Source organism: Gadus macrocephalus, chromosome 7, assembly GCF_031168955.1.
Source record: "Gadus macrocephalus chromosome 7, ASM3116895v1".
NCBI lineage: Eukaryota > Metazoa > Chordata > Actinopteri > Gadiformes > Gadidae > Gadus > Gadus macrocephalus.
The window spans coordinates 16879967-16894392 of NC_082388.1; the positions used below are offsets into that span (position 1 = coordinate 16879967).

A 14426-nucleotide genomic window follows, 5' to 3' on the forward strand; every position below is an offset into this window, starting at 1 on the left:
TAGATCGACAAGTCAAGTAGAGCACTTCAGGCTACCGTTTATATTCTGCATGGTAAACTGGTATTATATTACTATTGTCTGGGAAGTTCTCCTATATAGGAATTTATCTTAAATCCTAAATTAGAACCATGGCGCACTCTAGTGTCGAACCTTAAGAACAGCAGGGTTGTGCATACTAAAGGGTGGAGGAAGGTCATTCAATGCAACAAGGCATAGGCATTTCGCATTAGTGGATGTATTTTATGGGCAACTGGATGGTTATTTATATGTTTTACTTACTCCATTGACATCACTATTCAAAGAACACAGTCAATGTTAACTAGTCATTTAATGTGAGAGTACATTTACAATTCATCACATATACCGTAGCCTACTAATTCAAAATGCTCTGCTTGTCATTTACCGAGTACCAATGATGAATGTGACCAGTCTAGAATCTGAACGTAGCTAAGATTAATGCAGAGTGTATTTTCCAGAGCCTATCCAGTTTGATTTTCCTTTTACCGCTTAGCTTCTGTGGGCCGTCTTTTTAAAAATAAAACCTTTAATTTTTTTCCATTTAACTTTATTGAATACAGGAAATTCTGGCAGAGGCTAAGTCAAACATTTTACAAGCATTTCTTCAGCAGTTAGTACTCAGTATTTACATCTGTGACGGTGGAGAAATGTAGGGGTATCGACGTTACACATAACCAGCAGTCTGTACATTGAGCACTAAGCAGGGGCTAAATTGCTACTTCGAAAGATTGGTCTGGGAGTGATTCGTTCAAAAATGGAGATGATATTTCTCTTTCTGAATGACTGTCAAATTGTAGGCATCAATTTTGTCATTTGGGTTGGGCGTAACCACGCAGCCTATGCTCGTTGGAAATCAAAGCGTTGTTTTTTTTTGGCACTTTGGCAAGCCCATAATTTTTTCCACTAAATCTCAAAATACATTGCATTGTTGCTATTTTCATCCATGATAATGTTTTAATTCTAGCAGAAAGAAAGTATGGCACTTACAAAATTTCAAAACAAAATTTTGTTCCAGCTTGTTTATTATTATGAAGTCTGCAATTTCATGGTGGAATACTCTGCATTCTATTTTCTTTTTTGAGAAGCTGCTTAATTATTAAAAAAAAACAAGACAATAAAAGCCTTTTCATGTCATAATCTAATTGGGCAAAAGGCAACTTTCAACACATCACAAAATCCAATGAAAATATATTGAACAAGAAAACACAAATTTACAGTAACAATTTGCCTAGAATCAGCTCAACATATCAGGTCATCACTTCGCTGTCTTATACACATACATGTGAAATTGATGTGATGGACTATACTCGTGTAGTCGTGTGTTCAACCGTCACTAAAGCGCTACAGCGTGGTGGATATCCATATTAACGCTCAATCCTATCCTCAGCTCTATAGAAGCAAGATTTAGTCAACAGCAAGAACAACAAGTCTGGCTGAAGTTCTCATATAAATTAGAAAAAGGGTCACGGAGCTATCTCCAGAGGGAAAGGCTGCGATTGTTGTCTGTAATTTCAACAAACCTGCGCTTTATTTGCATTAAAAACCTGCTGAAGACGGTGAAATGTGAAATTGTGAAATGGAAAACATTGGAGATGAAGTATAAACATCCCTGTGTGTATAACTGACGCAGGATAAGAAAGATGAAATGCAATGCCGTTTTCCTCACAATTAAAGGCACTGTCTTTCTCCATTTAAATTTTGCTTTCCTAAACCCCAGCCTTCAGGGAACTCTGAACTCTGCTTGGTTCACTATAAGCTAAACTTTTCAGAATCCAACTAGGCATTATTTAATTTTTTTCTAGACTCCAAGACAAAGAACACAACGTATTCTATTCACACTAGGATATCGACACATTCACAGTGCACTATTAGCTTGCAGTCTAAAGTATAAGGAACACTGTACACAAACACAAAAGAAAAAGAAAATGGCAGGTTGGTTTTCTCTCTATCTCTTGTCTCTTCCTAAATCCATATCCGACAGCGTACTATGGCTTAAATAAGAACTTGTCTTGTTGAATCGGTGTGTGTGTGTATTATGGATATATATTGGAATGTATACATACAAATATTAACGTCAGAACAAGACAAACAAACCTCCAATCCCCTGTCAGTCTTATTAAAGGTGACATATTATACCACCAGGTGTGATACATCTAGGTGGACATGCCAACTTGTGATGTCAGAAGAGGCACATTTTCAAAACGGCTTTTAACGGCTGATCACACTCACACCTGGTGATTTAATATGTCACCTTTAAGAATTCAAAATGGCCCCCGGAAACTAAAACGAAAGGCTGTAGTTTGGGGGGGCAGTGAGCGTGTGAGCATAGATAGTGCTTCTGCCATCTACACCTGAGCTCGGAAACTCTAAGGAATACATGCAAACTGATGCAAACAGTAAGGTCTATTTGGTGGCAGGTGGGAAAAGATAGGTGAATATTAAACATGTATACCTGTGTGTACAAGTGAGTGCATTTATCAGCGTGAGTCTGTGTGTGAGAATTTGTGTGTGTGAGTATGCGTGTGTGTGTGTGTGTGTGTGTGTGTGTGTGTGTGTGTGTGTGTGTGTGTGTGTGTGTGTGTGTGTGTGTGTGTGTGTGTGTGTGTGTTTTTGCGCATGAACATATGTGCAATCGGAGGAAAAAGCAATAGTGGTGTGTTATTTATTTGCTAAATAAAAAATAGAAAAAAAGAAATACATAAACATTATTTCGACAATTCTTCAACGTGTGTATATTTTCTGGCCCCCCTTCCCCGCCACCCCTTCCCTTCTATCTCTTCAGGACTAGAAGTCAAACCTTCTACTACCATGTGTTCTTATATTCAACATTGTCTAAAATCTCAACAACAATCACAAAACAAACAGACGTTAAATCAGGCGTGGCAATGTTCAATCCATCTCAACCCAAGTTCAACAGCATCTCGTGAGTTTAAAACACCGCCAAGCCTGGCAGCGATGAGTGGATGTTGTACAGTAGAGTGATACAGGTTAGAAAATAATCCGTGATCGTACAGACACACACATACTGCAGCAATGGCCGACGCCCTCCGAGGAGCCATTGGGCTATGGAATGAGACTTAAATAGAAAAGACTGCACATCGGGCAAAAGGCAGTTACCCAGTTTGACCTAAAGCTACGATTGACTAATGGCCGAACGGTGTGGCTTTCCCTTTCCAATATAGTAGAGCATACAACAACAAAATGAAAGGATGAGCGAAAAACGGGCAGACTAGAAGATTTGACGGTTTCTTCTTTCCCCGAGACACGCGGCGACAAACAACGAGGGGGTACAGAGGTGAGCGATAAGTGGCGCTAAGGCAGTCAACTGTCTCGTTATCTAACGCACCCAGGTGTGCAGAGCACCACCGCCGTGGAAACGGAAGGCTGTTTTTTTATCGTTTACTTCTCCGTCCTTTCTTTCTGCCATGCATTTTTGTCAACTTTTTTAATCCGCCTTCCCCACGTTCGCCCTATTGTTGTTTTTGTGTTTATTCTAGAGAACTCGCATGGTTTTTCAGACTGCCCCTGCAAACCCAACCCCACCAGCCCATATCCCAAACCCCAAAATCCAAACCCCTACCACCCAGCCTCCCCCTAACCCCACCCCAGCCTACCCAGCCCCCCCTCCTCCAGCTCCACCTCCATCTCCACCCTCTCCTCTTCCTCCACCCCCGCTCTCATTAAACACTGTTGGAGGAGTCATAAGGTATAGGCAATGTGGGGTTGAAGGTGGTGGTGTTGGTGGTGGATGAGGGTCCCGGAAGAGTTACGCTTTGCTCTCGTTGCCGTTGGCAACGGGGGCCTCGTTTGGGACGGTCTTCACCTCGGTGGTGGAGTTGGGCACGGCGTCCACCTCCTTCACCTCCTTCGTCTCCGTGGCGTTAGCCTCCTTGGTTATAGCATCATTAGCGTTAGCCTTGTCGTCGATCGCCACTTTAATACTGTGGGTGGGAGAGAGAGGGAGGGAGGGAGAGATATTAGAGAGGAAGGTGATGGGGCCTACAAATGGCAAGATTATTCTGCTAAGCAAATTCAAGGGAAACATCTGCTCATAGTACAAAAACACAAAATAATACAAATGATCTTTGTTGCCTGGCTTAACATAACACGAATAACATTAACACGCACTGTAATCATATGGCCTTTTTGCCTCACTTCAAAATTCTACCTCAGTTGTGTATGCAGAAAGACGAAAACATACCCTGTGTATAACAAATACTGCAGCTCTTTTTTTTGTGGAGGGTACATGCCACTTAATGTCAAATCCGAAAAAAGTGTGCGTGTGGATGTGTGTTTTTGCAGACACACACAAACACAGACACAAAGACAGAGACAGAGACAGAAACACAGAGAGAGAGAGACACAGAGAAAGAGTTAAAAACACATGCATGAATGGAGTGTTTGTCTCCCCTCTATTTTTTGGTCCTTGTGGAACTGAATGCATTTCACACATAATGGGATCTTGCCTCTCGATCCGGGCCAGACATGGACTCGGGAGAGCACGCACGTCCAAGCTATTTTCACACAAACAATGTGACGGTGGAGTGGGGACGGGCCAGGCCGTACGGTACAGTATGCAGAAGGAAGAGCAGCGACACAATGGCCAGAGAGGTGGGGGGTGGAACGGTGAGAACCAGGCATTCCTCCACTGCGACAAGTGGGATTACAAGCCGGACGCAAGGATAAAAAGGCATACTTGTCATTCGGCAGGAACCGTTTTTTTGGTGGATCATGTTGTTGATGAATGACGACCATTTGGAACTGTGTCTTTACAAAATACCACCCGCTTTCAATTCACGGCATGATCCGCTTTCTTAAGTCCCCTTTCACACTTTGCAGTATTGTCCTTCAAAGTGCCGGAAGAGTTCCACCATGGGGTAATTTGTGAAAGGCAACAAGGATCGATAACCTGGTAAATCTGCAGGCGGGCCAAATTGCCTGCTCGAGAACTAGCAACATGTCCCGGTCACTACCGGCTATGGCTGCGTTGTGACTGTGAGCAGTCACAACGCCCGCAGAGGCACGTCCAGGGTTCGTTCTGTCTGACCACACACGGTCACGTGGGGGCGAAGCGAACCAATCACAAGACTCCGCTGAGGACGTTTTTGAATCCACAACGGTTTGTCTATTGAACGCTCCAATGCTTTTCGGGTGCTCTGATGACATCAATACAGCTTATTTTGTCTGGAAACAAGCCCCTTTATCAATAACGGCCGGGAACTGGACGGGTTACCAAATAAGGGAATTGCTCCTGGGTTTTATGGCGGCTGGCATCCATAAGCGCTGCATTAATTGCAATCTGACGGAATGTCCATTGGCCCGTCTACTCCGGTGATGCTATGCCACGTGTAAGAGAGCGCAAATACAGTCGTTAAAAATATGATGCAAACAGTGATGTGTGGTATATCATACAAAATATTTTCCTCAATCTGACAAAGCGTATCTCATCACATTCTGGTGTGCCTCGGCAAGCAGAGGAAGTCTGTGTTAGCCCCCTGCTTGTAAACTGTCCAGACCATTCTTCAATACATGGCTGCCTGCGACAATGGGAACCTACCTTACCCCCTTCTGTTGCTAGTACAGGGAATCAATATCCACTTATAATTATTATCTTCACAATACCCGCTGAGGACAAGGGTGTATGTGTGTGTATGTGTATGTGCATGTGTCCGTTTGTGTCTGTGTGCGTGTGTGTGTTTGTGTCTGTGTTTGTGTGTTATGTCCAAATCAAACTTTGAGAGGAACTCCTAGGGCCCTATTTTAACGGTCTGAAACTCAAGTGAGAAGCGCCAAGCGCAAGTAGCTTTGTGGGCGGTTCTATGGCGATGTCGCTATTTTACCGGCGCAAAAAATGACTCTTGCGCCCGGCGCATATCTAAAAAGGGTTGGTTTGAAGTAGCCTAATTACCCGTAGGTGTGGTTTGGGAGTAACGTGCAATAAACCAATGAGAGTGCCAGCTCCCATCCCCTTTAAGAGCCATGAGCGCATTTTAATCTGACAAGATGATATTTTGACAGCGCATCTGCAGTCTCCGATGAGACAGATGCACATGAATTTCAAACTTCAAATGGCTCAGTTTATGGCCAAATAATATGGCCTAATTCACACATGGAATAAGGTTTTCTTCCACAACTTCAGAAATACTGAGACCTCAAATAAATTTCGGCAAAGAAAACGTAAATGACTGCAAGTCGAAGGAAGAACCCAAAAAGCAGAGCTGGTGTAAATATTTTAACAGGGCCCTGTTACAGCCGCATCCCTCCTGGCCATGTTTGAGCACAACTGAGTTTGGCAAGAGGCGCCGCACCACAAACCCTCCGATAGCACAGGAAGTTGAGCACCAGGGCAGCTTCCTGCACACTCATCACTTAGCCGAGGTTAAGAAGTTGTCAGCAGTTCGGTTTTGAAGTATTAAGCATTTTTTAAATTTAGCGCTTTGTTGTTTAACGTAAACTTTAATAAAAGTTGCGTTGTTTCGAATTAAGTGGCATCCGGCGGAAAGGACTGATATGTAGTAGAATATTCATAAGAATGTTTTAATGACGGTATATATATATATATATTTGATATGATTGTATAATTGGTTAGGAACACAGGTACACAGGCCAGTACAGGCCACCCTACCTCCTTCTAAGTTGTTGGAAGGGGGGAATGTGTTTGGGGTGTTGGGTGTACATACTACACCTTTAATCATAATCATTAATAACTCTGGTTCTCCAATCCAACCTATCAGCCAATGAACCACCATATTGCTAACTAAAATCCTGTCTATCTGCCTGCCTGTCTTTCTGCCTTCTTATCTATGTGGGTAAAAGACTGATGCCACCGCCTAACTCCCTAAGGAGCAATATCCCACTTAATTTTGCTGCAGCGTTTTCTGAGTGTGTGCATGTGTTTATATACAGTATACTGTTGATATGTGTGTGTGTGTGTGTGTGTGTGTGTGTGTGTGTGTGTGTGTGTGTGTGTGTGTGTGTGTGTGTGTGTGTGTGTGTGTGTGTGTGTGTGTGTGTGTGTGTGTGTGTGTGTGTGTGTATATGTGTATGTTTGTGTGGAAGAGATACCGTGTGTGAAAGTATGTGAGTGAGTGAGCGAGTGTGTTTGATTGTATGTATGTGAGTGTGCATGTTGGTGTGCAAGTGGGTCAAACAAATTGCTTTTAGCCTACTGTCTCAGTAAATATATGCCCTGGGAGAAAACGTCTGCACACCAACACACTCAAAGAGAGTTTGTTTCTGAGGAGCGGCGCTCTTAAATCCAGCATGAAACTTGGAGCTGCCTCAGCATTCTTCCGATCAAACAGCCATCTTACTCCGGTGGATTCTGCCAAACATAGCTCTCGGCTGAGAAAGAGATATCAACAAGAGGCAGCCCCTGAACTAGTGTTGACATTTAGCGGTTGTGATTCATGTTTCATTAGAAAAACAAATCACAGACACTTCTTTCTCCTACTGTCAGCCAATGAACAGTGAGCATGAAAACAATCACATGCAAGCACTGAGTTTGATATTGGTATATTGTCACGCATCATCACATGGGCAGGGTTATGCAATTCAGCTACTGGTTAATATTTCAGGAATGATATTTCTATTTCGGAAAGTTTGGAGCAGTAAAACTGCTCAGGAATGTTACATTTTTAAATGAGTCGAAGGCTGTAAAAATCACAGTCATCCCTGCAGAATAACTGGCGAGAGAATACAAGAAGCCATGTCATAAGTTAAATCCTGACATGAGAAATGCAGAGTTAGTGTGAGGAAGGGAGTGAGGCAGAAAGGGAGGAGAGAGGGAGGAAGGGGGGACGGGGATCACAGAGATAGAAAGTGCACTTCAAATCCGAGAGTTAGAAAGATAAATGTCCCCACATGACCGATTCTAGTTTGATTCATGTGTTATTTAGCACCGCCGCCACCATCAGAGCTGCGTCACTCATAATTCATAAGACCAACGCCGTCAGCTGTCAGGGGATGAGAAGCCAGCAGTGTTGTCAACAGAAAAGGTAAATGCGTCGATGCCGCGGAGGTTGGGGAACGGCGATCAGACGAAGAGATCCACGCGGTGTTGTTCTGTTCACGGTCGTATCGGCCAACTGGCACAATCAGGTGTTTAAAACAAAACACTGAGAATTGGCTTGTCAAAGCTAAGGCAAAACAACTTTAGATCTAATTTTTATTTCATCTGGTCTCTTGGAGAACAACGATAAGCAGCCAATGATCAATGTGTTTCGTAAACAGTTGGAACCTGCTGCCTGCCTTGTTTTTTCTACTGCGAAAATATGGATAAAGAAAAGAGTGGAAGGAACTCGCTGGGAAGAATTGAGAAGAAGAAAGAAAATAGAGCAATGCGGGCTGGAATTGCTAATCGACTATGGGAAAGAGAGTGGCAAGAAGACGTATATTTAAATGCAGACTAATTACTATGCTTCTAACAGTATAATATGCTAATTATCGCCAGGTTAGCTGAATATTAGGCTAGTTGTCCAGCTAAGTACTCCGATTACAGTTAATTGTCTAAATTGTCAAGTACATGCCACCTTAATTAGAGTGCATTATTGCAACCACGCGTGGGCTAAGTCTGCTACCATTCACACACACATCTTGATTTCTATTGGGTGATTGTTGATGATTGTTGAGAGGGAGGGGATGGGGGCGGGGGGGGAGACAATGAACTTTCTTATGATCAGTGCTCAGCGGTGGTCAATTCCAGGTTTGAAAAACAATAAAAGCCTTCCCGTTCTCCAGCCCCAACCCGGCTATTGTTCAGTCGTGTTGAGCTTAATAGAAACTACAAAAAAGGACTTTTACTTTCTAGCCCTGGAATTTCCACCACTGCATGTTATCAAGACGGGAGCCGGGTGCTCGAGAGCCGCAGCATCCCAGCAGGCCGGTCTGCGTATGGGGTGAGGTTGCAGGGGGGGGGGGGGGGGGGGGGGGGGGGATGAGGGTTAGGGTTAGGGGGGGTGGGTTGTGGGTTGTGGCTGGACATGGAGATGGTCATACTCGGCCTGTGCGGTGGAAGCAGTGCTCGGGGAACCCGTGGACTCCTTGGGCTCAGCGGCCTTAGCACCCGGCTCCGAGGCAGCGGTAGCCGCCGTAAGGCTCGCGCCCTCGCTCAGGTCCACCAGGGGGCCCACGTCGGGCGTGGAGGACGACGTAGCGCCGGCCGGAGCGGGCCCGCTGTCTTTGCTCCCCGCGCTAGCCGGAAGGGACGCTTCGGCGGTGCTTTTGGCGCTTTGGACCGCAGCGGCGGTGTTGCGTTCGCTAGCGCCGGGGGTTGAGTTAGAGGCAGCGGTAGGCAGCGAGTTCACCACCGGGGAAGTGGTGTCTGGACTGGTGGGCCTGATGGGGGGGGGGGGTGAGTGGGTTGGTGATGTGAGGGAGTGGGGGAGGTGGTGGGAGGGTGTTGGGGTGGTGGTAGAGGAATAAGGAATAAGTGAGTTGGGGGGGGGGGGGGGGGAGTGGACACAAAAGAGAGATCACCCGGGGAGAGACGAGGAGAGAGCGAGAGAGACAAGGAGAGTGAGTAGAGAGGAGAAAGAATTTAGAGTGTTGTGCATCGAGTGGGGTTAGTGCGTTACGGGAGCACAAAGACTCTTTGTGGAGCCGGAACAAAGAGCGAGTGTTACCGAGGCCCTGGTGTTCAAGTGTCGATAGTTAGCGACAAATTCATATATCTCGCAAAAACGGCCAAATCAAAGAAAGGCATGCTTACTGACATGTTTCAGGTTCAGGTGAGCAGACCTTGAACCGACCCAAGGAGTATTTAGTTGAGTTATTTGAACTAAGGACCACATTTCCCCAACCATTAGATGGAAATTGCCCGCAAATAGGCAATGGGCCCCTAGCATTTGCAATAGGCTTTATTTCTACCATAAGTGTGTTCGCACAAACGACAATATCCATAGAAACGCATGGCGCTATTCTGGTAAAAGTGGGTGGTGAATGGGCCTGGCTGGCTGTGGCGGAGGTACTCACTCAGCCTCTGTCAAAGGGGTGGTCTCACTGGGCTCTGTGGGAGCACCTCCGTCCTGGGTGGGGGGGTTCGCCTCCTCTGTCCTCACCTCCACAATGGGCTCCTTGGATTCATCTTTCCTGTGTTTGCAGAGCCGAACACGAGTGTGAATATGAGGGTGAACATGAGTGTGAGCATGAGTGTGAACATACAATTGCGGCCAGCTGATGATGGCCAGCCCACCTCCATCAATGGCGCCACAGCCCAGATACTCTCTGTGTCTCTCTCCACTGTGTCTCTCAATCTCTCTCTTTCTCTCTCGCTGTGCCTCCCAATCTCTACCTTTCTCTCATCCGTGTCTCTACATCTCCCTCGAGCCCCCCTGTGTGTCTCGATCTCTCTCGCGCGCTTCCCTGTGTCTCTCACCGGCTTTCTTCTCTGAAATATATATTCAATATTTTGTAATATATATACCTGCAAGTTAAACTTTAGACTGTACAATATCCAGATGATTCATTCCCCTGAAAATTGTGCTATGACGTAGCCAATAAACCTTTCCATGTAGTGGTTTCCCATTCAATTCCACACCTTGAACTTCAGTCCCCTTATAGGCGTGTCTGTGTGTAGTACGCAACTGCGCGTGTGCGGGTGCGTGCGTGCGTGCGTGCGTGCGTGCGTGCGTGTGTGTGTGTATGTGTGTGTGTGTGTGTGTGTGAACTCACGTGAACGCGGCTTTGCCCTCCTCGATGTCCTTGCCTTTGGCCCCGGGACCCGTCTTGCCGCAGAAGTTGACGGCGATGCACATCAGCAGGCCGCACTTGTTGAGGAAGTAGCAGGTGACGTCCACGCCCACCAGCAGCAGAAGGAAGACCACCATCAGGATGCCCACGATGGCGCCCGTCCCCAGGCCTGAGCCCCCGACTTCTGGAGGGAGGAGAGGAAGAGGAGGAGGAGGAGGAGGAGGAGGAGAAGAAAGAGGAGGAATAAGGAAAAGAAGGAGGATTCAGAGGAGGAGAGAGGGGAAGGAAAAGGAGGACAAGAGGAGACAGGGAATAGGAAGAGAATGAAGAAGAACAAGATAGGGACAGAGGAGAAAGAAGTGGTAAAAAAAAATGGTACATTGGGATAACAAATGGAGAGAGGAAATGAGAGAAGGACAGATACATTGAGATACAAGACGGGCCAAGGGAGACAGCAGAGAGAGAGAGAGAGAGAGAGAGAGAGAGAGAGAGAGAGAGAGAGAGAGAGAGAGAGAGAGAGAGAGAGAGAGAGAGAGAGAGAGAGAGAGAGAGAGAGAGAGAGAGAGAGAGAGGGGGCAAATGGGGAGAATAAGTGGAGAGTTGTCAGACTTTAATGACATAATCTTGGCAATTTTAACGATCAAGGCAGTGAGCGTGTGGTTCTTTCTAGAGGAGAGATACGGAGACAAAACAAATCATGATGTTTCATCATCTAATGTTCACCAGCAGCGTGTTTACTTACACAGCCCTCATACGCACACACTTGAGGCCTTCGCTTGCTTCCATCGCATCTTATACAAGAATTCATTAGTGGCACACATTCTTATAATCACTATGTTTAAACACCAACAGCATCAAATCGCAGAATAACAAGCGATGTGCTAAGAGCTAAGAGGATGCACAATATCAATGGGGAAGGGAAAAACATGTTGCATGCCAGTAGTAAATCGCCTGAAGGAATTTATTTCCTTCAGCGTGGGTATGGTTTTAAAGTTGCACATTTCATGCAACAGGCCGTATGGAAGGTCTCATGACAAATGCATGGCTTGATAAATTATTTATACATGCAATTTATTCTATATCATGTGTACATTATGAAATGTCACATTGTTGTTTCAACCGAGGCAGTCCATTTTTATTCAGACGTGTGTCTGACTATGTGGAAGCCATTACCAAAGGGGATTTGGTGTGACCCTTCCAGAAGTGCATCCAGGTTTCATCAAATGTGCCTCAAATGTGTTTTCCAATATGGGTGTGGACAAAATTGTTTATCACATAAATGAAAATAAATTAGGGGAAATGATTAGCCCTGATTACTGAATCGATAAGTCACAGCACAATTATGTTCAGTGTTTCACGGGCCATACAACTCTCCAAGATGATTTGCTTCCGCCCCATTGATTGGTCGATAAATAGACCAACCGCAGGAGTTTAGCAGATTACCTCTGGTGTGCTAATTGTCATAATGCTCAAATCAAAACAAATGGCATGCCGAAATGATGATTTATGTCTTCTATGTTTCACTGGATTACATGCTTGTATTACTTTACATTTGACTACATACTCAATACTATATATATTATAGTATAGGGATTGATCTGTTGGATTATTATTTGTTATATTACATTACAATTTACTATTTCAAAAGTACCGTACATCAATCAATCATATCATTTAAAAAGGAAAGCTTGCCCAAATAACTTTAAGAAGAGAATTTCAATGGTAAATGGCAGTGACATTGGCATGGACATTCAAATGAATCGATGCAGCAGGCAACACATTTTTCATCTATATTAAAACAGCACATGCATTTCCAACAACTGCACTGTGGCAAAACTATTTACCATCAGAAGCCCAGGAGAGGCATTGTGCAATTTACATCCAAGTATGCAAACCAATGGCAGCCCTTGGGCATTTAGTGGAGGACAAAAACACAGGAAACACAATCGTCCATTCCACCTGACCCAGGATACAAGTTTGCAACCAATTCCAGACATGAGCATGAGGCATTGTTTTGATGATGCAGTAACGGCATCATCAAACAGCCCAATTGAAACCACCCAATTGAAACCAAATACAGCCCAATTGAAACCAAATAAGACATGTAAGTATGTACAGTTGTGTCAAACGTTTATGTTTATCCTTTAGGATTTTGGTTTTATTAAGAGTCAATGCATTGTTGCCTGGTTGTAATAAAGACAACTGTTTGTATTCTGTAATGGTACCTGTTCTCTATTGAAACCTTGGGAACGGAAGGTTAAATTCCGTAACATGGGATTGGAAAACATTGGAAAATATTTTAATTGAATTGTCTCTCAAGGATCACAACCAGCTACTTACCAAACATCAAAACTTTTGTCCTGCAACATTTCAAATCAATAAATAGAGGGCAGGAAATGCAAAATAAATACGATATCATGAACATAAACGGTTAATTACAACGTATGCGTGGAATGTGTGGAAACTTACTTCATCATTAGTAAACTTGGACATAAACCCAAAGGAATCACACCAAAACCAGACACATTTAAAACATTCCTCCAGCCTCTCTCCCTAGCCGTCCCTTTCTCTAATGCTAATCAATTAAAATGGAGTCTACCTTTCATTTGGAAATCGCTTGTGAGGTCAACAGACGGAAGGGCTGTGGGGCGATACTCAAGGCTACGCTCTTTATATCCTCGCTGGTCCACAAACATCGAAAAATACTCCAGGCATCCAGTCCTTCAACGTGCCGGGCCTCTCGAAAGTGCTTTCAAAATCAGGGTTATTCAGAAGAAAATTACAGAAAGTAAGCTACTATTTAGAGAGCCATTTGAGAAAAGATTGGAAAATTGCCGCAACACGCATTAGAGTCATAACCATACACATAAAGCTATTGATTAATAGGCCCACTGCCAGGTTATGAGGTTATAGTGAAATCAATAGAGCCCCACGAAAACAATGCTTTTGTGTAATAAGGGGATATTAATACGATCATTATCCTTAGTCCCTTAGTTCTCCTTACATGTGGTAAATGTTTAGATAAATGTTAACATCCCTACCAATTATTTTGGTCCTATTCGGTTTTAATGCAATCCCAAATTTGTATTTATTTATTTGTTGTGAGAACCAACTGTGTACTCAACCTGAAATGTTGGCTACTTTACAGCCAAAATATCATTCAGCTTTTTGAACAAAATGAATCAGCGAAGGTCAACCTACAATGAAAGGAATAAATGCACCATATGCCCCATCCACAGAAGAGTGCGAGTATTAACTCTTGAGGTTTTGTTGTTTCTTCTCCTCAGGTGAAAGCTGTTTAATCATGTCCAACAATAACGCCTCTGTGCTCAGCATCAGACCCCAAGGGGGGGGGGTTGAACCAAACCACAGCGTTCACTAGGTAATCCTTCCGACCCACCAGCCAAGCGAGTGTGTATTTAGCTCAGCCTTAAGGTCTACCACCGCCTCTGCTTCACTTAAGAGCCGGTGGTGGGAGGGGAAAGCATGGGAGGGCCACTGTCCTCACTCTGCCTGCGGTATGTCATAACAATATGCACTCGCACTTCTTGCCGCGGAAGAAGAAAATAAATAAGTTGCCGTCTTTTGTGTGGCAACAGCAAAATAAATAGTGTTGTGAGCCGTCGCACCATCCCCCGATACACACTGGGTGGAGGGGGGAGGGGAGAGAGAGAGCGAGACAGAGACAGAGAGAGATAGAGAGAGAGTGAGAGAGAGAT

The 14426-nt window shown here is 44.5% G+C and overlaps 1 protein-coding gene across 10 annotated transcripts in view; it reads right to left on the reverse strand.

Moving 5' to 3' along the window:
• Nucleotides 1–1022: 1022 nt before the first annotated feature.
• The window catches only part of ncam1a (neural cell adhesion molecule 1a), a 53289-nt gene continuing 39885 nt past the window's right edge, over nt 1023–14426 (reverse strand). For 6 of the 10 annotated variants that reach the window (XM_060057022.1, XM_060057019.1, XM_060057021.1 and 3 more), the window contains 4 exons: nt 10690–10891; nt 9991–10107; nt 9016–9354; nt 1023–3959 (listed from right to left, as the gene is read on the reverse strand). In XM_060057022.1, coding sequence (XP_059913005.1) covers nt 3785–3959; nt 9016–9354; nt 9991–10107; nt 10690–10891 — 833 coding nt within the window. In that variant the 3' untranslated portion in view covers nt 1023–3784. The remainder of the gene's footprint in view (nt 3960–9015; nt 9355–9990; nt 10108–10689; nt 10892–14426) is intronic. The other 4 variants (XM_060057023.1, XM_060057029.1, XM_060057016.1 and 1 more) reach the window with 2 other exon arrangements.